General features: G+C 42.7%; 1 protein-coding gene across 1 annotated transcript; it reads left to right on the forward strand.

Moving 5' to 3' along the window:
• Positions 1-6,444: 6,444 nt before the first annotated feature.
• LOC127604139 (signal transducer and activator of transcription 5B-like) lies at positions 6,445-20,203 on the forward strand. Its single transcript, XM_052071075.1, has 19 exons — positions 6,445-6,610; positions 7,234-7,368; positions 7,850-8,006; positions 8,194-8,283; positions 8,728-8,905; positions 9,594-9,724; positions 12,435-12,586; positions 12,747-12,902; positions 13,268-13,447; positions 13,650-13,737; positions 14,919-15,041; positions 15,352-15,444; positions 15,859-16,065; positions 16,178-16,272; positions 16,575-16,717; positions 17,150-17,305; positions 18,752-18,803; positions 18,904-19,008; positions 19,794-20,203. Exons 2-19 carry the CDS (start codon positions 7,241-7,243, stop codon positions 19,915-19,917), a joined length of 2,358 nt encoding a protein of 785 aa, XP_051927035.1. The 5' UTR covers positions 6,445-6,610; positions 7,234-7,240; the 3' UTR covers positions 19,918-20,203.
• Positions 20,204-21,717: the final 1,514 nt, after the last annotated feature.

Here is a 21,717-nt window from a genome sequence, read left to right on the forward strand (position 1 = left end):
ACTAACCGGGTGGCCAGGGATGAGACTGGTTTGTATAGGCATGAAATTGATGGACGTCCAGTCCTGTCGGCAACTAAATCGAAGACTCCAGATCGGGAGGCATGGGTTTTTTCATCTGCAATTCAAGGTAAGCTCGAACCAACGTATCAGAGGCTTATATCAAAAACTCAGATGGTGATGACCTGAGTTTGTAACGATCAAAGCCGAAGTGGTGCCACAACCGGCCTCGGCCCAACTTGCTGAACTGGTGGGGTTAACAGAAGCTCAAGAAGTTCAAGAAGACTGACGGTTCCCCCATCCAGCATCATGCGCAGATAATGAAGCTGCTGGTGGCCATGATGAAACCTAGAGAAATAGCCATTGAAAAATGTGCTGCCCACAAGTCCGATGCATCCAGAGTCACGCAGGGAAATAGAGTGGCGGACGAAGCAGCCAGGGCTGTCACGAAAGGCAGCCAGAAAGGGAAAGTTTTGTTGGTTACGCATGAGGTCGATCTCGAAGACAGGGTCACACTCAGAGATGTAATCTTAATGCAGGCAGCTGTTAACCCGATGGATAAACACCTTTGGGAGCAAAGGGGGGCGAGTCAAGACCCTACTAGAAAGGGAGAAATCACGAAGGTCTGGTAGTGGCGCCGCCGGATTTGCTGGGACTATTAATCCAAGAGACACATGGGTTGGCCCATGTGTCAAGGGGGGAGGTAAAGAGAAAAATAACCGCAGAATACGGGTTTTGGGCGCCATATTTGCTCGAACAAATCGACCAGGTAATTGGAAAACGTGCAATCTGTTTGAAAAACAATGTGAGAAGAGGGGTAGCCACCCCCACGGGTTATATCCCGACTCCTAATGGCCCCATGAGAGAACTAGTGGTGGATTTTGTCGACATGATACAACCTGTCGAAGGGAAAAGATATATGTTGGTGGTCGTAGACCGGTTTTCAAGATGGCCGGAGGCCTGTCCAACTAAACGGAAAGATGCTCAGTCTGTAGCCAAGTTTCTGTGCCGCGAAGTTATCAGCAGATGGGGTCTGCCGGATAGGATTTCTTCAGATAACGGGAGAGAGTTTGTGGATAAAACGGTCAAAATCATAATGCAAAAATTGGGAATTAAACAGCGGCTCGGAGCAGTGTATCATCCACAAAGCCAAGGCATTTGTGAAAAAAAAAAAATGAACGGCGTCATAAAAAATCGAATTTCCAAAATTTGTCAACATACTGGCTTGAATTGGATAGCTGCCTTACCACTGGCACTGATGGTTTGCCGGTCGAGTGAACTGCGCGATTTGCATTTGACCCCACATGAATTGGTAACCGGTAGACGCATGCCTTCGCCGTGTTTGCGTACCAGTGGGAAAGGCCCAAGCCTGTCAATTTTGGAGGACGAAATGAAAGCCTATGTCAAACATTTAACCAAGATACATAGGAATATCTCCACCTATGTTGTTGACAGGCAGAAACAAGAAGAAACACAAGAGAGACGCGAAGCAAATACTAAAGACACGGTTCAGCCAGGAGACAAGGTGTATGTGAAAGTGTTCCGCCGCAAGTGGTACAACGAAAGACGGCAGGGGCCATTTGAAGTTGTCCGCTGTACCGGAACGGCGGTGCAAGTGAAAGGGTCGCCTACCTGGTACCATCTGACACACTGCGTCAAGGTGCCCAAAGATGGAGAACCCCAAAGGGGGAGTCACGGCTGCGAGAACTCCGAACAACTGCCAGAACAAGAGCCGCCCAGGGGCCCAGATCGGGAGGAAGACGGGCAAGGTCGAACTGTGGTGGATAACGTGTCTGCTGTATCTGTTCCTGAGGACATCGGGGGCGGCACAGCCAACGATCAAGGAAGCCAACAGTTCGACAATGTCAATCTCGACAACGCGCCCTCCCCAGATATAGGTGGCTCTCCCCAACACAGCGACACCGAGCCAACTACCACCGGAGATGGTGTCCCCAAGGGACACGGTCACCCAACAGGACCCAGTGACGGACGCCCAGTCCGCCACAGAGTCCGGTCGCAGCGTTACATCGAGCAATGTTGAGGGAGTGTTGGGAAGTGCTGTCATGCTGCCATGTAGTTGCGCAAGGGCAGGAAGGTCCCTGTGCAGACACACAGCCAAATGGGAAGACAACACCGGTAACACCCTTGCCCTGGCCCAGCGAACATATGGGGACAATGTACTGTTACTAAATACATATAGGCGATTTGAGGTGTTAGGAGATTGCGCTCTATTTCTGACAAAAATTGGCATGAGTGATTTCGGAAACTATACGTGTACCTGTTTCAAAATGGGTGTGGGAAAGGCAGAACGCATGGGCGACCAAACTACGGTAGACAGTGTTACTTTCGTGACATTGACGGAGAAAAAAAAATAAAAGAAATCGATGACGAACAACCAGACAGCCCAGCCACTGAGTATGTTAAAACGGAGAAGGCAGACACAGTCAAAATTGACATTGTATCCATGACAACGAGTGGCGACAACATTGAAACGCAGCTGGCCGCGTCGGGGACGCGCATGACAACGGCGGAGGCGGTAAAGCCGACGCCTGACGTTCCAGGACCTGTCCACGAAGCGTTTGCGGACTCGGACTGGTCCCCGGCGGAGGTGCGAACCAATTTGCATGCTATGGCAAGACGGGAAGCTGTTTGGAAGGCTTATGGGTTCGATGCTTTGGCACTACCGGAGGTTGATGAATGGGCAGGAAGAAACATGTGGTATCAACTGACGGTGCATTCGATCGAGGTGTACCATTGGAGAATTAGCTTGGGAGAAAAATGGGGCCTTGGGATCTTTCCCTGGTATGGAGTGACATTTTTGGCCGATCACATTGATAATATTACGTATACCCTCCAGGGATTTGCGAATGAGACGATCAAGGGTTTCCGACAGTTATCACTTACCCAGAAGAGCCATCGGTTGACCCTGCTTAAACATGACATGGCTTTGGATTATATCTTGGCGAGGCAAGGGGGGTTGTGCATAGCCCTGAACTTGACAGATGACGCCTGCTACACTTTGATCCCTGATAACACCGACAACATTACCAGTATCATCGACGCGCTTAAAATCATTCGAGATTCTTTTGGGCCGTCTGAGGGAGCTGGTTGGTCAGCAACCAGCTGGATACAGGATAGACTGGGACCTATAGGGACGATAGTGGCGCAGGCGTTGGGGGCGCTCGGGATATCACTATGTGTGATGCTCTGTTTTTGCACTGTGATAATGACTGGCGCAAAGGCCATGATATTACGGTGGATAGGCGTGGTAATGCCAAGGGACCAGACCCAGATGCCGCTGCTCCCGATCGACCGTAAGACTGAGCCGACTTACTCTGGTGAAATGATAGTGACTGACAGGTACTCGGATTAAACATAATAAAATGATAAGGGGAGTGCATGTGAGAGGAGAATTGATATCAGAAAAATACAAAAAATAGAGCTGTACACGAAAATGAAAACCCAAAGTTAGGGGATGAAGGAGTGGGAACATCTGCGTAGCGCCACTTCCTTGGGTTTTTATTTTCCTGTTTGTGTGATGCGTTGCATGATCCTACGGGAATGTGATCCACCATATGTCGTTGTCTGGCCCGCGACCAGTTTACCGTCGTTATTGTGTCAAAAGTTGCATGTGTTTTGCGTTGAGTGCCATTGTCATCACGCGATACTGGCAGGAGTTCTTATTCGTTCCAGAACCTCTGGATGCTGACCGGGGCCGTGCAAGGGACTCTATGGACAGTGACCTGGACATAAGGACTTTGTATGGACAGCAGGCCCTGGGCAGTGATTCCCAGCACGTTCCATCGCTGAAGATTCGGGGAATGGACTCTGCCTCGGCCCACACATACACATGAAGAAGGGGGGCGTCATTTCGGGGGCTTGTTTTGATAGCATGTTTTGATATCTCATTACTATATACCTCATTGTTTATTCCAGTATTTTTACCTCATTTTGGTACCTGCTGGCCGGCTGATCATGTAACGGTACAATTTCACTGTTTGGTGAGCTCATACTGTTTTGTGGATTGTAATGTGCCAGGGCTCCTTACATCTGATTGACACCAGGTGTAGGGAACCACTGGGGATGGTAGAAAGGGCCTTCCTCTTTTTCCTTGTCATTAGACGGGCGAGGTTTTTTCTCGAGGAGGGGCCGGCAGCTTTTTGGGGCTTCTAACGGGCCACACCAAATTCAGTACTTCGCAATTTGTCACCGTTGTAAGGGTATTACCTAAGGGGGGTGGTATCGTCGTTTGAATTATGCGGACTTCAATTTTCTTTGCTTGTGGTTCCTGAGAGGCCTCAGATTGTTGTCAGGGAGCAATTGGCTAACTAAATAGTTTGAGTTTTCCTAGTTAAAATAACCTTAAGTAGCATGCCTTGAGCGTGATTTAGGCTGAAGATTTTAGGCCAAATTGTAGATGTGAGCATATATAAAAATTTGATTGGGGAAAGATGTTTGGACCTTTACCGATGTTATCTTTTGTTAGACCGTTTCCGGGACTACTACTGTGTCCCGGAAGGGGGGAATGAAGTGTAATTTGGAATTCCCTCTCTATTCCTGTAGGTGGCCTTAGAATGTCCACCTGGCGTCAGTGACACGATTCTATTCTATATTTGCGGGTCAGGGAGAATTCAGCTTCTGCTTGTACTTAAACCAAAGAATGTAGTGTGAAGTCTGGACCCTATTTCACTTGGTTGATTAGCAGCCCCCGAGGGGTTTCCTGGCCCCACCAAGTCTGGGGCCCCCTCCACGGGACATGTTTTTGCAGTTGGTCCTCATAACCTTTGGTCTCCTCCGGCCACACCGGGTCAGATGACATGTTACTTGCTTTGTTTCTGGATTTGCATGAGAGGCGTACCTCCCTGCCTCTCATTATCATATTGTCTCTATATAATCTCATGAATGTGTTTCTTCGGGGCGGCCTGATAATATCTGAGACTCACAGGAGCCAGAATCGATTCCACTCTGACATCGGTAGAATAAAATCTTTTCCCAATCAGCCGTGGTCCCTGAAGTGCTCATTCGTCGGGAAACAGCCACCGATCACCGAGTGTTTTTTGAAGACCAGCGAAGCAGCAAACACCATATACCACAAAGGAAGACAAAATGCCAACAGCAATTTAAACAGTTAATTCAAAACAAGTCATAGATAAAATGATTATCGACGGACCAGGTCGCGGGTCGGTAAACTTCAATACTCAAAGAGCCATTTTGACCATTGCCCAGAGGGAGAAAAAAAAAACACAGACTGTCACAAAACCCTTTTGGCATTTAAAGTGAGGATAACATTGCATTCAAAAAATATATGTAAAAATAATAAAATGTCAATTCAAGTAGTCCACTTATTCATGAAATTAGACGCTAATTTAAATTATTCACCTGCAGCCACCCAAAAATGCTAACCAAAGATTCCATCTGTTTTGTCATCATTTTATTAATTGTGGATTGTGCAGTCAGCTGTCCAATTGAATCAAGGACATTTCACTGAATGTAAAATATGTATTAAAAAATTATAATGGCCAATTCAAATATATGTTTGTATTTTTTTACCTGGTTAATGTGATTTTTGCTCCTAATCATGACAATGTAGCAAAATGAAACTTTGAGGTCTTATTAAAAAAGGCCAAACATTCTCCTAAGATAGTCCCTTCATTAAATGTCCAGTATTTTCCCCTCAGAAAATCCACATCTACCTTTCAGTATCTGTTTATTATAGATTAGATAGAGAGACTCAGTCAAGCAAAACAAATGTCTTGTAAATTTGACACAGAGAACAATGTTGTTTGTGTGTGTGCGCGTGTGTATGCATGCACGTTCGTGACGTTCTGCAACGTTTTAATGATTAAAAATATCACAAAGTATATCAAACGAGGTCTGAGGATAAAAGCATTCTTATATTTATCTACTGTAAATACATTTAGAAGTTTAGCTGGAGGTCAAAATATGTTGTGACAAACCTGAACAACAAACAATTTATCGGAGCCAGACATTTTTTGTTGTTTACATTAGCCTTGAACGCTTCGAAGTTGCACCTGGAACAATCCAAATGGGATCAATCCAATTTCAGATCGGCGATAAATCAAAATATAATCAGACCGTTGTTTCTTTATATTTGTATTGTCTTAGTGATAAACTAAGAAAACTCAAAATTAGTATTTTCTTAACACTAAAAATATACTGTGATAAAATACAAAAAACCCCAATAAAAATAAACATATACACTGTATTTTACTTTTAGAAATCACTGCCTCAATTGGGGGTTCCAGCCCCATAGGCCTGTTTGTATTTGATGTCTATGGATCGTGTTCCTATTAGGTCGGCGACAGCACCTTAAAAATAATTTGCATTGTAAAATTAAATAATGGAAATTAATAAAATAAATTAAAAACATTATTTTTGATGAAGACAGTAAAGAGGGTCGTTGTTTTATTTTGAAATATGTAAACGGAAGCTCTCCCTAATGTTATCAATTTGATACATCGTCACAGCAACAGCTGGTATCGCAGAATGTAGCGCGAACGTCAACAACAGTGACGTTTAAGTTGTATTTACATGTTTTTCCTCCGCCACTTTCCCATGGTGTATCTGTGAGCTGTTCTGCAGCCTTTAAGAGGTGAGGTTCATTCGTAACCGTAAAAGTGTCAAGTGACGTCGGGGAGTTGAAGTTTGAATCGTACGCTGTAACTTGACAACCTTATACACTGAACTCGACGACGCTAGCGAAGATGGTAGCATACTTTCCCTAGCTAGCACAGTGCTCGTCCCACCTAAGTCAAAAGAAACCAAAAGAAACTAAAAATCCGTGCAATATTCGTGTTAATAAGAATACGAGTTCAACAATATTCAGATATTCAATGAAACATATTTCTTAACTGAATGTCATCTGCGTGCTAATCCCCAAGTGTACGTTCACACGATCGTTAGCAAGCTAAAATATCTGTCCAAGAACAAAATCTCTCTTCAGCGTGTACTACAGATATATTGTGATTTGAATGAAAACGCCAACATCTGATAAGTTATTCGGATTTAAATCCGAGTTGTTCAGTTCAGTAGAAGCTATTAGCATTGCTTTGCAAAGTAAAGCCCAGATGTTTAATAAACATCAGTAAAGTCCTGAAAATTGTACTTTTCAGTTTCCGTTGTTATATGCAACCCGAGTTTCAAACTTTTTTGATTAAACCCTATCTGTTTCGCATTTGTACCACACCCCCTCATCCAATCCGCCCCCTTCCACAGGAGCACTATGGCAATGTGGATCCAAGCCCAGCAGCTACAGGGCGATGCCTTACACCAGATGCAGGCACTGTATGGCCAACACTTTCCCATTGAGGTGCGGCACTACTTGGCCCAGTGGATTGAGAGCCAACTCTGGTAATTTCAATTTGTGTTCAAAAACCCCCAAAATCCATGCCTTAGCTATATTGATAATGGACCCATGAAACACATTCAAGGAGGATGCAAGTCGTGCCACATAAATAGTCAAATAAATAAATTATGAGGTCATGAAATTATTTTGAATTTTAATCCTATTTGCTCTTTATATTGATTGTATTTGACTCAAACAATAGTAGAATATGCAGATTTCCTGTTTAAATGAATGGGCGAGACTCAAAGTGCGACAGCGAGCAGCCAACCTCGCCTCAGATTGCGCACTCCAGGGCTCTCGGGTGCACCCAATTTAGTTGCACAGGCACCCTAATTTCACAATGGTGCAGCTGAAAATAAAATTTGCAAGCTGCTGAGGGAGAATGGGGCGAGAGGGGAGAATTCTCATCGACTCTGATGCCTCACTCAAATATGACATGTGGTCTGCTGTTAGCTAAAATGTGATCAATATGATGTGCCATCAAAGGGATTCAGTGGAGTTGGGCAACCCAGCAGAGGAAGCCAAAGCCAAGCGTTTGCTGGACAACCTGGTGGCAGAGCTTCAGAGGAAAGCCCAGCTCCAGGGAGGAGAGGATGGCTTTCTTCTGAAGATCAAGCTTGGACACTATGCAAATCAGCTAAAGGTAAACGAGCAAAACAGATTCACCGTTAATTACCTTAATAATAATGGAACAAAACAAAAAACGAACACATTTTCAGGAGTTTGTTTTTGAATTTTCTGACCATCAAAATACCTACGTTTCAACTCAAATGTGTGATAATTCTAGAAAAAAAAAGTAATAAATCTCTTTTGTTCAATCGTCAATGCAGAGCACATATGACCGCTGTCCTTTGGAGCTGGTGCGCTGCATCAAACATATCCTGTGCTCCGAGCAGCGATTGGTTCAAGAAGCTTCAAATGTAAGTGTCGAAGTGAAACTTGAATTAGAAGGAATACCCATTTAACAAGGGCGGCCCGGTAGTCCAGTGGTTAGCACGTCGGCTTCACAGTGCAGAGGTACCGGGTTCGATTCCAGCTCCGGCCTCCCTGTGTGGAGTTTGCATGTTCTCCCCGGGCCTGCGTGGGTTTTCTCCGGGTGCTCCGGTTTCCTCCCACGTTCCAAAAACATGCATGGTAGGCTGATTGGACGCTCTAAATTGTCCCTAGGTGTGAATGTGAGCGTGGATGGTTGTTCGTCTCTGTGTGCCCTGCGATTGGCTGGCAACTGATCCAGGGTGTCCCCCGCCTACTGCCCGAAGACGGCTGGGATAGGCTCCAGCACCCCCCGCGACCCGAGTGAGGATTAAGCGGTTCAGAAAATGGATGGATGGACCCATTTAACAATTCAAATGTTTTGTGTTCAGGCAAATTGTGTAAGTGGGGGCCAGGCCATAGACAGCCTCTCCCAGCGCCATCAACAGATCAACCAGGCCTTCGAGGAGCTTCGATTAGCCACGCAGGAGACTGAGAATGAACTGAGAAAGCTGCAGCACAGCCAGGAGTATTTTATCATCCAGTACCAGGAGAATCTGCGCCTCCAAGGTATACACTTTTTTGCTCCAGCATCCACTTTCATTGTACTTGAGCAAATCGTAGCCTTCTTTTTGGATTGTATCAAAACATTCTTTAATTTACGTACCCGTGAACATGGTTATGACTTGAGCTATACAATTTTATTTTTGATAACTGCGAGGCATCTCCAATCGATAAAAACAATTTCCAGCAACTTTTCTTCCTTACAGATGACAATAGTTCTTAAACCAGACATGTCAAGCTCCGGGCCTCGAGGGCCCCACCGTCCTGCCTGTTTTCAAGCTCTCCCGCCTGCAACACACCTGATTCAGATGATCAGCTCATCAGCCAGCTCTGAAGCAGCATTACAATGATCCTAATGATTTGAATCAGGTGTGTTGCTCCTGGGAGAGCTGGAAAACAGGCAGGACAGCGGCCCTTGAGGACCGACTTTGGACACCCCTGTCTAAAACCAATATCAATAGTTTCATCAGTCTTCTTAATTTTTATCCTTTGCTCAATTCAGCCTAACCTAATCACGTGTTCTGCAAGAAAATAACAGATTCTCACCGGTCCAAGTCTTTGGAAATGTTCGTCAGGAAACAAACAGCTACTCACTGAATCAATTATGGTTAAATAACTAAACAAAATAAGTGGTTTTCATTCCCACCTTGTGAAGTTCTTTCTCTGGCTCTAATCTTGCTTCTGTTTTGGTCAGCCCAGCTGAGCAGTCTGAGCTCCTTGCCTCCAGCTGAGCGCACCCAGAGGGAAACCACGCTCCAAAGCAAGAGGGCCACCGTGGAGGCCTGGCTCGCCAGAGAGGCCAGCACGTTACAGAAATACAGGCTTGTATGAATATTCAGTATTCACTTCATATACTTTCTTTGCTAGCAGGTTTATTGGTTCAAATGGCAATGTCACCTCACACCACAGAGCTTTCAAGATGTTCTGCTAATTCTTTTTCACCTCCCACTTGTCCAGTGGTTCTTAACCATCTTCGAGGTACCGAACCCAGCCAGTTAATATGCACATTCACTGAACCCTTCATTAGTGAAAAATAAATATAATTTTTTTTTTCACAAATTCAAAATATGGGCGGCCCGGTAGTCCAGTGGTTAGCACGTCGGCTTCACAGTGCAGAGGTACCGGGTTCAATTCCAGCTCCGGCCTCCCTGTGTGGAGTTTGCATGTTCTCCCCGGGCCTGCGTGGGTTTTCTCCGGGTGCTCCGGTTTCCTCCCACATTCCAAAAACATGCATGGCAGGCTGATTGAACACTCTAAATTGTCCCTAGGTGTGAGTGTGAGCGTGGATGGTTGTTCGTCTCTGTGTGCCCTGCGATTGGCTGGCAACCAATTCGGGGTGTCCCCCGCCTGCTGCCCGAAGACAGCTGGGATAGGCTCCAGCACCCCCCGCGACCCTAGTGAGGATCAAGCGGCTCGGAAGATGAATGAATGAATGAATGAATGAATGAATGAATGAATGAAATTCAAAATGTATTTAAAAAAACACGTTTATTAAAAACCAAAAAAGTAAACAAAATGTCAAGGGATATGTATACTTTTTTTAAAAAAATTGATCGACGTACGATCACGACAGTCACACGTTGACTACGAAGCGAACTAAATTTCCCACAGCACTGATTAGACAAGCAATGTCATGTGATCATCTGTAGCAAGCGTGTCATAACTAATTGATATGTTGAGTCCGGTGTGTCTTAACCTCCATGGCAGAGGCTCCGTCGGACCCCTGAGACCGATTCACCGAACCCCTAGGGTTCGATCGAACCCAGGTTAAGAACCACTGTTCTTGTCTATTAATATTGTAGCTGTCATGTATCCAAGCATGTTATTTGACTATTATTACTTGGTCCTTATTTTGGGAATTGGGAATCTATGTGACTACGTATTTGTCTCCCAGTAAATCCTCTCTTAATGTAGCCTTTACTTTACAAAGTACATTTTCTAAATTGCCTTCCTTTCTTCAGCGATGTTTTGTGACCTACTCCCTGCTTACCTACAGATAGTAACTCATGTTTTTGGCTGACTCTGAATCCACACACATTCAGTTACCCCAATTGCGAAATTCCGTTTCGAAACGTGCACATTTTCCAAACATTACGTAAACACATTGTCAGTGCCAGTACTTGGCAGAAATTCTCCCAACTGCTTCACTGTTTCTGTGGGTGACTTGACATGTTTTTAAAATGTTATTTCCCTCCTTCGTTCATCTTTTCGAATGTTGTTGTCAAAATGAACTCTCAATATTGTGCTATAGTGGAAATTCTCAATGATCTCCATTAGGGGATCCACAGAGCACAATCACGTTGACACTGCTTGTTTGGATCTTTTAGTTGCCTCAGCCATTTTCAAAAGATGCCAGATTTCTGTCGTATAAGTTTGCCCCTTCCTTCTCGTTTCTCATGACCTGAGGGTCCACAGCTGTTGGACTAAATAGTGGAACTCACACTGGATAGAAAAAGATTAAATAATGAACTGTCGAAGGTCTGAAGGTCAATAACACACAGTGGAGTCCAAATTTGGCAAATGATGCGGCAAGCTACATCACACACAACAAATACAATTCAAAAGGCACATTGAAAAACAAATGCACAAGTGGGGAAGGTGATAAAGTGCGGGTTGAATGCATCAGTGGATGGTTGACAAGCAGTGATAAGGAGCAACCATGATGGACTAAGCAAGGCTTTTGAAATGAAAAGAGATGCAATCAACGTACAACATTGATACAAACGGGTCCTGGAAAGGACGCAGTTCCTGTTGATATCTTTTTTCTTTCTAACACTGATTTCATTTCATTCGTTCATTCATTTGATTTGATTAAGACGAGGATGGACTAGTGACCGCTATATACTACATTCCCCATATTCAGTGGTGCTATGATCTGAAATTTTAGCACCCAACTCGAGGCCAACATTCGTCAAACATCCTCAACATACTCTGGATAGATAAACTTGGATGAGCCACGTTTTATTAAAGTGTTCGGGATATTCCAAATTCCTTTAATATTATTTTTATTTGCATACAGCCTTTTCTTATAATAGACTTACTTGGTAGCGCTGATTTTTATCCGGTAACTTGTTTTTATTAACCTTGTATCAAGCATTTTGCATTTGTTCTTTTTATTATTTTTTTGCTAGCATTTTGTATTCGTTTGGTTTGTCAAGGAGAGTTAACATTTTTTTTATGTTGAAGGTATTTTCAAATGGCCGCTATTCTAAAGAGAGCGAAATAAAAACATCATAGACTTAGCTCCAAGTTTGTGATAGTAAACAGTTGTTAAAATTATTGTCTTCAGTTCTTACCTACTGTCAGAAGGCATAGCAGGCCATGCACAGTTTGCTCTGACATGACATGACTTTAAAATATAATTGATCATTATTGCACTGATATTCTACTGGGTTTAGCCATCACTTTTTGAGTTCCGTGAGGGAAATTTCTTAACAGACCCTTTGTATAACCTTTCTATTATTTATTTTTATTTTTTGTGCAAGTGTAATATCACACTTGTGTTCTCAGTGTGCGTGTCACGATCTGTTTGCAGGACCTGTCAGAACAACACCAAAAGACCCTAACCCTTCTGAGGAAACAACAGACATTGATCCTCGATGAGGAGCTTATCCAGTGGAAAAGGCGGCAGCAGTTAGCTGGAAATGGGGGTCCTCATGAGGGAGGACTTGATATTCTCCAGTCCTGGTATGGATTTAGGATTCCCTTTTGGTTACGTTTGACTTGCCAAAAAAAAAAAACAAGTGTTTTGTTATGAATGTTGTCTTCATCCACACTCATATGTTGATGGAATTGTTGTACAAATAAATGTGTCGAGCATGTTATGACCATATTCTGTTCTTTTTAGGTGTGAAAAGCTGGCAGATCTGATCTGGACAAATCGACAACAGATTCGACGCTGTGAACATCTTACTCAGCAGCTTCCTCTGCCAGGGCCCATGGAAGATCTACTGAACAAACTCAATTCAGACATCACTGATATCATCTCTGCCTTGGTCACTAGGTGAAAAAACCTCCGACCTCGTCCTTACTGAGCTATATGGAAGACCATTGTGCTGCTTGCAGACTGGCATGCAGGAACAATTGTGTGATTTGTTTCAGATCGCTCACATTGGCATTAACAAGGGATGTCACTGTCTCATCACATTCGTTGTGCAAAAAGGCAGATGTTTTTCATTCAAAGTTGCGGGGGAAAATAGTTGTGTGATTAAAAACAGATGGTTGTACATAACGGTTAAACGAAACAAGTTTTAAGTTTCAACTCTGCTGCCTCATCAACATGAATCCAAAACACACGATAATTCAAATGGCTATGGATGTGGGTCTCATTCCTTTTCGATAAGTCACTTCATGTCCTCTTCTCTGTAGTACCTTCATCATTGAAAAGCAACCGCCCCAGGTGTTAAGAACGCACACCAAGTTTGCAGCCACGGTGCGACTTCTGGTGGGCGGAAAGCTCAACGTCCACATGAATCCACCTCAAGTCAAGGCTGTCATTGTGAGTGAGCAACAGGCCAAAGCTCTCCTCAAAAATGAAAGCACACACAGGTGAGATTAAACTCCGGGAGCCTAACTTTGTTATGGATATATGACGATTGTGTAAATTCTGGATTTAAATAAGCTCTGTGTGGTTAAATTGTGGATGCAAAGTGTTACTTTGATTGTATGTACAGTTCTGCTTTGTTGGAAAAGTCTGGTTTATTCACTTTTTACACCCCCACCCACCTCAACTCGCCCCCTGGTTTGTTAGTGAAAGTAGCGGTGAAATCCTCAACAACAACTGTGTGATGGAGTATCAACAGGCAACAGGAACGCTGAGTGCACACTTCAGAAACATGGTAGGATTACGGTTATCATTTATATCATGAAATGTTATTGAGCAGCTCATTGCAAAAGAAGTAGAATGCTTTAAATGGGAAATGGACTGCACTGACATAGTGCTTTATCTATTGTCTTTATCTATATTGTCCACACTATAAGGCGCACCGAAAAGCATTCAATTTTCGCAAAAGCCGACAGCACCTGATAAGCCTTGGACATTTTCGAAGGATTGTTAACTCATTCACTCCCAAAGACGTTTTGAAACGTCTTTTCAGACTTGGTCTAGAATTGGCTGGTACTGAATAAGTTAAAAGTAGACAAAAGCAAACGTCCTTGGATCAGTTCTTCACAAACCCTCAGGCAAAAAAAAAATTTCTGAGAGCGAGAGAAAATGAACTAACAAGGGCAAAAAACAATGAGGATGCGGTTAAAGGTTTAACGACCATTTCTTTTCTTGACTCTATTCTTAGTTTTTCAATATGCACAACTCTCATTTATTGTGCAATAATCTAATTGTAACATGTATTTGTTACATATTTTGATGCATTTTTATGCTTTAGAAAACATTTATGTCTGAATGGGGGCCGGGGGCTTGGAACGGATTAGGGCATTTACATGGAAAACGCGTCTCTACTTCCAAAATCTTCAGGTTAAGAAATTTCTTCCAGAACCAATTAATTTCGTAAGTAGAGGTACCACTGTACTATAGTATAAGAAGCGTCATCTTCACCTCAAACTTTCCTTTTTGTTTCCTCCCACGTTCCCTCTCCCCCAAAAAGCTTAGGTAACTTGAAGACTGAAACTGTCCCATAGGTGTGAATGTGACTGGGTTATTTATATGTTCCTTGTGATTGACTGGTACCCAGTCCATATGGCTTTGGTCCATGTTGTAGCCCACTTCTTACCCAACAGTCATTTGAGATCCGCTCCAGCCCAACCATGACCAAATGAGAACAAGCACGATTTAAAAAAAATAAATGAGGCGATCTTGTTAAATCCGAGCTATATCAAGACGATGAGTGGAAGACATGGATGGATTATTTGAAAATACAACACACGTGCGTTGCGATACTGCTGATGAATGCATTTGGAGTTTAAAAATGTGGATGGTCACTTTCTTTGTTACCTACACTGCAACTGCATGCGTATGTGAAGAATTTCGGTTATAATTTATCAATCTATTTTTTTGTGTGTTTAGTCTCTGAAGCGGATCAAGCGTTCGGATCGTCGAGGTGCAGAGTCAGTAACTGAGGAAAAGTTCACGGTTCTTTTTGAATCACAGTTCAGCATCGGAGGCAACGAACTGGTCTTCCATGTGAAAGTAAGCAAACTGTAATTCATTCCCCTTTTAATGCCGTGGGTTTAAATGGGATTTTTGGGATACTGGATTTAACTTGTGGTTAAGGATACAAATGTATTTCAATAAATTTGAATGTGAAAGAAAATAAATTCATTTCAGGAGTTCAATCAGAAAATAATCTCATACAGATTCATGAAATGAGGAAAATCGCTTGAAAGAAGCCTACCGAATTGCCATATTACAAGTCATGCTGTTTCTTACGTAATATCATAATTTCTGGAGATGACGAATTTGGGGTTTTTGTCATTCTTTCCTTTGCTTCAACCCGCAGACTTTATCACTACCCGTAGTAGTGATAGTTCACGGTAGTCAGGACAACAATGCCACAGCGACAGTACTTTGGGACAATGCCTTCGCTGAACCAGTGAGTTGGATCCTGTGGTCTTATTTCAGTTGCATTAGTTTTATTGACCTCCAAACTCTATTCTGTCTACCATGATTTCACCACAGTCAGCATTTTTTGCCATATTCCACGATAGGATCTGATGATCAACTTTTCAATAAGATGGCTTTGGTGTGCTTTATCCTTCACACATTTGTGAGCGAGAACTTTCAGTTGTTCACATCACTGCATTCAAGTGGTGGTAGCAGACAGTGAACATGAGTGGCACCACTGCACAGCATTCCCACTGGGGGACGTTTCTCAAATCTGGTTGCAACCTACGAGTACAACAACCCTATTTACCAAGAAAAAAAACAAACATAATTTGTAAATACTTACATTGAATAAATATGGCAGTATTTTTCCCTTTCATTTTAATTATGCTTGTCTCTTCAGGGCCGGGTTCCATTCATTGTACCAGACAAGGTACTCTGGCCCCAGCTATGTGACGCCCTTGATATGAAGTACAAGGCAGAGATGCACAGTGGCCGCGGCCTGTCGGAGAACAACCTGGTCTTCCTGGCGCAGAAAGCTTTCACAACTACAAGTAACAACCCAGAGGAATACCGCAACATGACCATATCGTGGGCCCAGTTTAACAGGGTGAGGGCTGCATCTCATCACTATAGTAATAAATCACTCTTCGGTAATATATGGAAGCGTAGTTTCCGCTTCTAGGTTGCCCAGCAACTCTCAACTCAACTCTCTTGAACAGGAGAGCCTACCTGGACGAAACTTCACCTTTTGGCAGTGGTTTGATGGAGTCATGGAACTTATGAAGAAACATCTCAAACCTCATTGGAATGACGGGCAAGGAATATATTTTGTCCGTTTACAACAGTCAGGACTTCGTGTTGACTTTATAGATACACTGTAGAAAGCATCAAACAGTTCACCTAACTAAACTGTAATCATAAATTGGCCATGACACATCTCATTCTGCCCTGCTTAAACTGTGAGTTACTATTCAGGGTATCATAAACCACATCTGTTTAACGTGTGAAGTCACCTCTGCACACTCCACAAGTTTTAGTGCATCTCTGGCAGAATCTCTAATTTCATGTGATATGAAGCAAAAATACCAATAATAACTCCACATATTCCCGTTGCAGGGCCATCCTGGGTTTTGTAAACAAGCAGCAGGCACAGGATATGCTTCTGTCCAAACCCAATGGGACATTCCTTCTGCGATTCAGTGACTCTGAAATTGGTGGCATCACCATTGCCTGGGTTGCAGAGAACCCCAACAAAGCAGGTATCAAATGTAGTGCACATTATAAAGTCTTTTACCAGGTTTCTACATTCAGAGTAGATGGCAACCTCAATTAAGTTCACTGACACTGGCCCGACTGGGCCAGTAAGTTTCATAAATTATTCCAATAAAATCAACCGATTCATGATTTTTTTATTAATTCATATTCACTATATTGAATTTATCCACTTAAATTGTTCGTTCATCATTGACCTTTTTGCCACACTGAGCACGTTATTATTATTTTTTTTTTGCGGTTATGTGATGCTTTTAATATCATAACATGACAACGATATTGTGACATTTTTAATATCGCGTTGTCATTGTTATCATTACATCCCTAATGTGTCCAAGTGATTTTGGGAAACACTGTAAAAACACACTGAGTTGCACAAGTGGTGAATATAATTTGATGCTGTTCCTTTTGGTGAGCAGGTGAAAGGCTGGTATGGAATCTGTTGCCTTACACCTCCAAAGATTTCTCCATTCGCTCCTTGGCTGACCGTATCAGTGATCTGAACCATCTCCTGTTTCTCTATCCCGACCGACCCAAAGATGAGGTCTTTGCAAAGTACTACACACCACCACTCTGTATGTATCAGCGATGAAGCTTGTGTACATGTTTACACTGCCGTATTTTCCGCGCTATCAGGAGCACATTCGATGAATGGCTTATTTTAAAAGATTTCATATATAAGGTGCACCGCATCATAAGGTGCATACAATAGAAGCTAAAATAGTGGCTGCGGTTGCGTTATGCATCGACTATTGATGGAGCTACGCTAAAGGGAATATAATACAAGACAATACAATACAGCCTTATTTATATAGTGCTTTCACAACCGTTGCAGCTGTTACAGAACATTTAAAACACTATGTCCAAGAAATGAGAATATTGATCCATATATATAAGGCGCACCGGATTATAAGGCACACTGTTGGCTTTTGAGAAAATTCAATACTTTTAGATGCGCCTTATAGTGCGGACAGGTGCACCATTTTTGGTCATTTTCACAATTTTATTAAGGCCGACAGAAATTTGAGTTCTGTCGCGATACAAGCACGGAACCGACCAAAAGAAAGCTTTATCCCTCTTGTTTCATCAGGAAAAACATTTAACTGAAAAGCTTTTTGTAAAAGGATGCATTTCAAGCAGAACATTCACTTTGATATATACTGTATATTTCATTTGTGATACCTCAAGGATCTAAACCAGGTGTCATCAACATTTTTGAGGGTGAGAGCAACTTCATGTGTACCGATTGTGTGAAGGGCTACCAAATTGATACACGTCTGAAATAACATATTTGTCCAAAATACCTTCAATAATATGAGGATGTGTTATTTTTAATACTTGATGATTTAAATTGTCAGACTTTGATCGTGTTTCGAAATGTCTCACAGTACTGCCAATGTTTGCATTTTAAAATCATAATTTCTACTAGCAAATCACAATGTCCAGGCACTGGCGGGCTACTCAAGTGGTCTTCACGGGCTACCTGGTGCCCGCGGGCACCATGTTGGTGACCACTGATCTAAACAATGCTTTCCTACTAAATAACAACACAAAAAGGTCACTTTGATTACAAAATGTTTCTTGCAAGAAAAACACTGCACTGATGCATGAACGTTGAAGTGTGTGTGTACTGAAATCATTCCTCAAGTCTTGATACTTCTTGAGGATCTGCGCAAAACCTTTCATTACATCCATCCATCCATTTTCCGAACCGCTTAATCCTCACCAGGGTCGCGGGGGGTGCTGAGCCTATCCCAGCTGTCTTCGGGCAGTAGGCGGGGGACACCCTGAACTGGTTGCCAGCCAATCGCACTTTCATTACATTTTTCAAAATAAAAAACTTCATTTTACGTTTTGGCACTAAATGACAAGGTTTTTGCAAGCGTACCGGTAATTTTATGTTTTGGCATTAAATGAGTTGAAGAAATCAAAAATTCTGAATTTAAATTTGAACAAAAGAGATGGTCAAATGCAGATTGAGTTATTAAAATTGATCCTAATGACTTTGGTTCGTCTTGCAGCAAAAGCAGTGGATGGCTACGTAAAACCACAGATCAAACAAGTTGTCCCAGAGTGAGTTATCTTGTTGAATAGCTAAATCAATAGTGGGTAATATTTCAAGTATTATCTGCTTTTTATCATGTATATTTAAGTCTACTTTGAATTTTGACAGATTCACCACTCCAAATCCTGAACCCAGTGGAACAACTCCCACGTTCATGGACCAGACAGCTTCTCCTTCTGTGGTTAATTCCAACAATTTTGCTGCCTACCACATGTAAGCATGTATCCTTATTTTTATTCGTGTACATTGGGGGTGTCAAACTCATTTTTGTCACGGGTCACATTGTAGTTACGATTTCCCTGAGAAGGCCATTAAGACTGTGAATTTTGTAAAATCGTATAAATGTTTAAATACCTCCACATATTACATATTCAGTGCACAACAAATTGGTGGGTAACTAGTTTTGAAATCAGAAGTCAAGAATAATGGTTTGTGCAGCGATCATTTACATTAATGCAATAAGTACGTAACAAGATTATACTTGCAATATCTCTGTTATGACGGATTATATATAACAATTTTAAATTTTGATTCGGACTTTGTACATGCATCATGGAAAAGTTGACATGCTTGATTTGCTCTCGCGGGCCACACAAAATGATATGGCGAACCAGAACTTGCCCCTGGGCCTTGAATTTGACACATGTGGTGTACACAGTAAATAAAATTATTTTGTCATGTGTAATGGTAGAGGAGAATTTGGACACAAATACCGGAATTTAAAAAAAATACATGGTTATTTAAAAAACTATGAAATGGAGGGCAACCATCAAAAGTGCAAATTAAAAAAAATTACATCACACCAAGCAAAATCTAAACCTAATTTTAGCGGAGTAAATACACACAGAATATTGAAGTGGGCATACCTGGACGCGAATTAGAGCAGTCCCAAGCAAGACGAATGAGGATGAGTCTTGTGATCTTTTTTTGCGCCTGTCAGTCAAACTCTGTTCCATCGTAGAAAAGGTTAAATGTGGCATCTGTTGCTTTTCTCTTAGAGGGGACGCCATGTTGGACACAGAGGGAGACTTCGACTTGGATGACACCATGGACGTTGCTCGGCATGTGGAGGAGCTACTGCGGAGGCCCATGACCAACCAGTGGAGCAGCCAGCAGTCCTAAACGCGATGTACCCGATCCACTGGACTTTGGGAAGAAAACGGTTAGATATTCGACGTACGTGTTTTGCAGGAGACAAGCTCTTGGCACGAACATGTTGGTGCTATTCAAGAGCGCTCACACGTCAGTCTTGTTTCGAACCTGGAGAGCAGTGTTGGTGCCTGTAAATGGGCTTTTTTTTGACACAGCTGAAACAGGGCTACCTTTGACATAAACATCACATTCATGTGCCTCACAGACCTTAATCGGGTCGACAGCAATTTTCAAGCTCAAGTGCAGTGTGACAAAATGGTAAAACTTGTCATTTTCTCACATCGGATATTTGTCAGTATTTTTTGTAAATTAAATCTATCAAGTATACGATGATTTAAACATGGGAGCAAACAGGGTCGCTGAAAGCTGACTTCATGAGGCAATCACAGGGGACGTAGACAATAATATACACTCAGGCTCAGATTCACACCTGAGGACAATCGTGTGCCTTCAATTAACCAAAGAAGCATATTTTGGAATTTGCGAGCAAGCTGGAGTGTCTGGAGGAAAAACCCACCCAGGCATGGGGAGAACAAGCAAACTCCACACAGGAGGACTGGAACCATGTGACTCACCATGTGAGGTGAATGTACAGTACTAACCACTCGTGTACTGCCTAGCAAGCGTTCATTTTTCTGAAAAGTATGCTGTACGTTTCTTTTAAAATAGAAATCTCTCTCATGCAGAATTGTGACGACATTAACTTAAAAAAAAGTAAAAGTCACAGCATACCTGGAGATCTCAGTTTCAAAATTCAAGTTGCTGTAAGGAGATTGATTTACAATTTTACAGGTAATGTGTTGAAGTGTATGACACCTATACATACACTTACGCACACATGCTGTACATAAATATGTACTGTATACACAGAGGTGCTTGTCAAAAAATTTGAGTATCATGAAAAAGTTGATTTATTCCAGTCATACTATTCAAAAAAAGTGAATGCATATGTTCACTCCACACAAACTGATGCATTTCAAGTGTTAATTCATTTTAATTTAGCTGATAATATCTGAAAACCTTTTTTTATAATTCTGTCTCAAAAAAATTGAATAACACATATACTGTATACAGTATATATATGTAATGCATATGTATAAAAAAAAATCCTCGTCTGACCCCCCCCTCGGGTGGTGTCCATCCCTCATTCAGCTCGGGTCCTCTACCAGAGGCCAGGAAGCTTGAGGGTTCTGCGCAGTATCCTTGCTGTTCCCAGCACTGCACATTTCTGGACTGAGATGTCCGATGTTGTTCCCGGGATCTGTTGCAACCACTCATCTAGTTTGGGGGTCACTGCCCCGAGTGCTCCGACCACCACAGGCACGACTGTCACCTTTACCTTCCAGGCTCTCTCCAGCTCCTTTCTGAGCCCTTGGTATTTCGCGAGTTTCTCGTGTTCCTTCTTTCTGATGTTACCATCACTTGGCATCCACTACAACAGCTTTCCTCTGCCCTTTATCTATGATCGCGATATCTGGTTGGTTCGCCATTACTATCTTGTCAGTCTGGATCTGGTACTCCCACAGGGTCTTCGCTCTGTGATTCTCCACCACCTTCGGAGGGGTTTCCCATTTTGACCTTGGGGTTTCCAGTCCATACAGATGTTTTGGTTATGGCGTTCCATGTAGGCTTTCCCTGCCAGCATCTTACACCCTGCAGTTATGTGTTGGATCGTCTCAGGTGCCTCTTTGCACAACCTACACCTTGGGTCTTGTCTGGCGAGGTATATCTGGGCCTCAATGGCTCTGGTGCTCAGGGACTGCTCCTGAG

The sequence above is a fragment of the Hippocampus zosterae genome, chromosome 7 (assembly GCF_025434085.1).
Source record: "Hippocampus zosterae strain Florida chromosome 7, ASM2543408v3, whole genome shotgun sequence".
Classification (NCBI taxonomy): Eukaryota; Metazoa; Chordata; class Actinopteri; order Syngnathiformes; family Syngnathidae; genus Hippocampus; species Hippocampus zosterae.

Coding starts and splice junctions, on each gene's coding strand:
- LOC127604139 (XM_052071075.1), top strand. CDS start 7,241: ATGGCAATGTGGATCCAAGCCCAGCAGCTACAGGGCGATGCCTTACAC. Junction 8,284..8,727: donor TGGTTCAAGAAGCTTCAAAT/GTAAGTGTCGAA, acceptor TTTTGTGTTCAG/GCAAATTGTGTAAGTGGGGG. Junction 12,587..12,746: donor CTTGATATTCTCCAGTCCTG/GTATGGATTTAG, acceptor TGTTCTTTTTAG/GTGTGAAAAGCTGGCAGATC.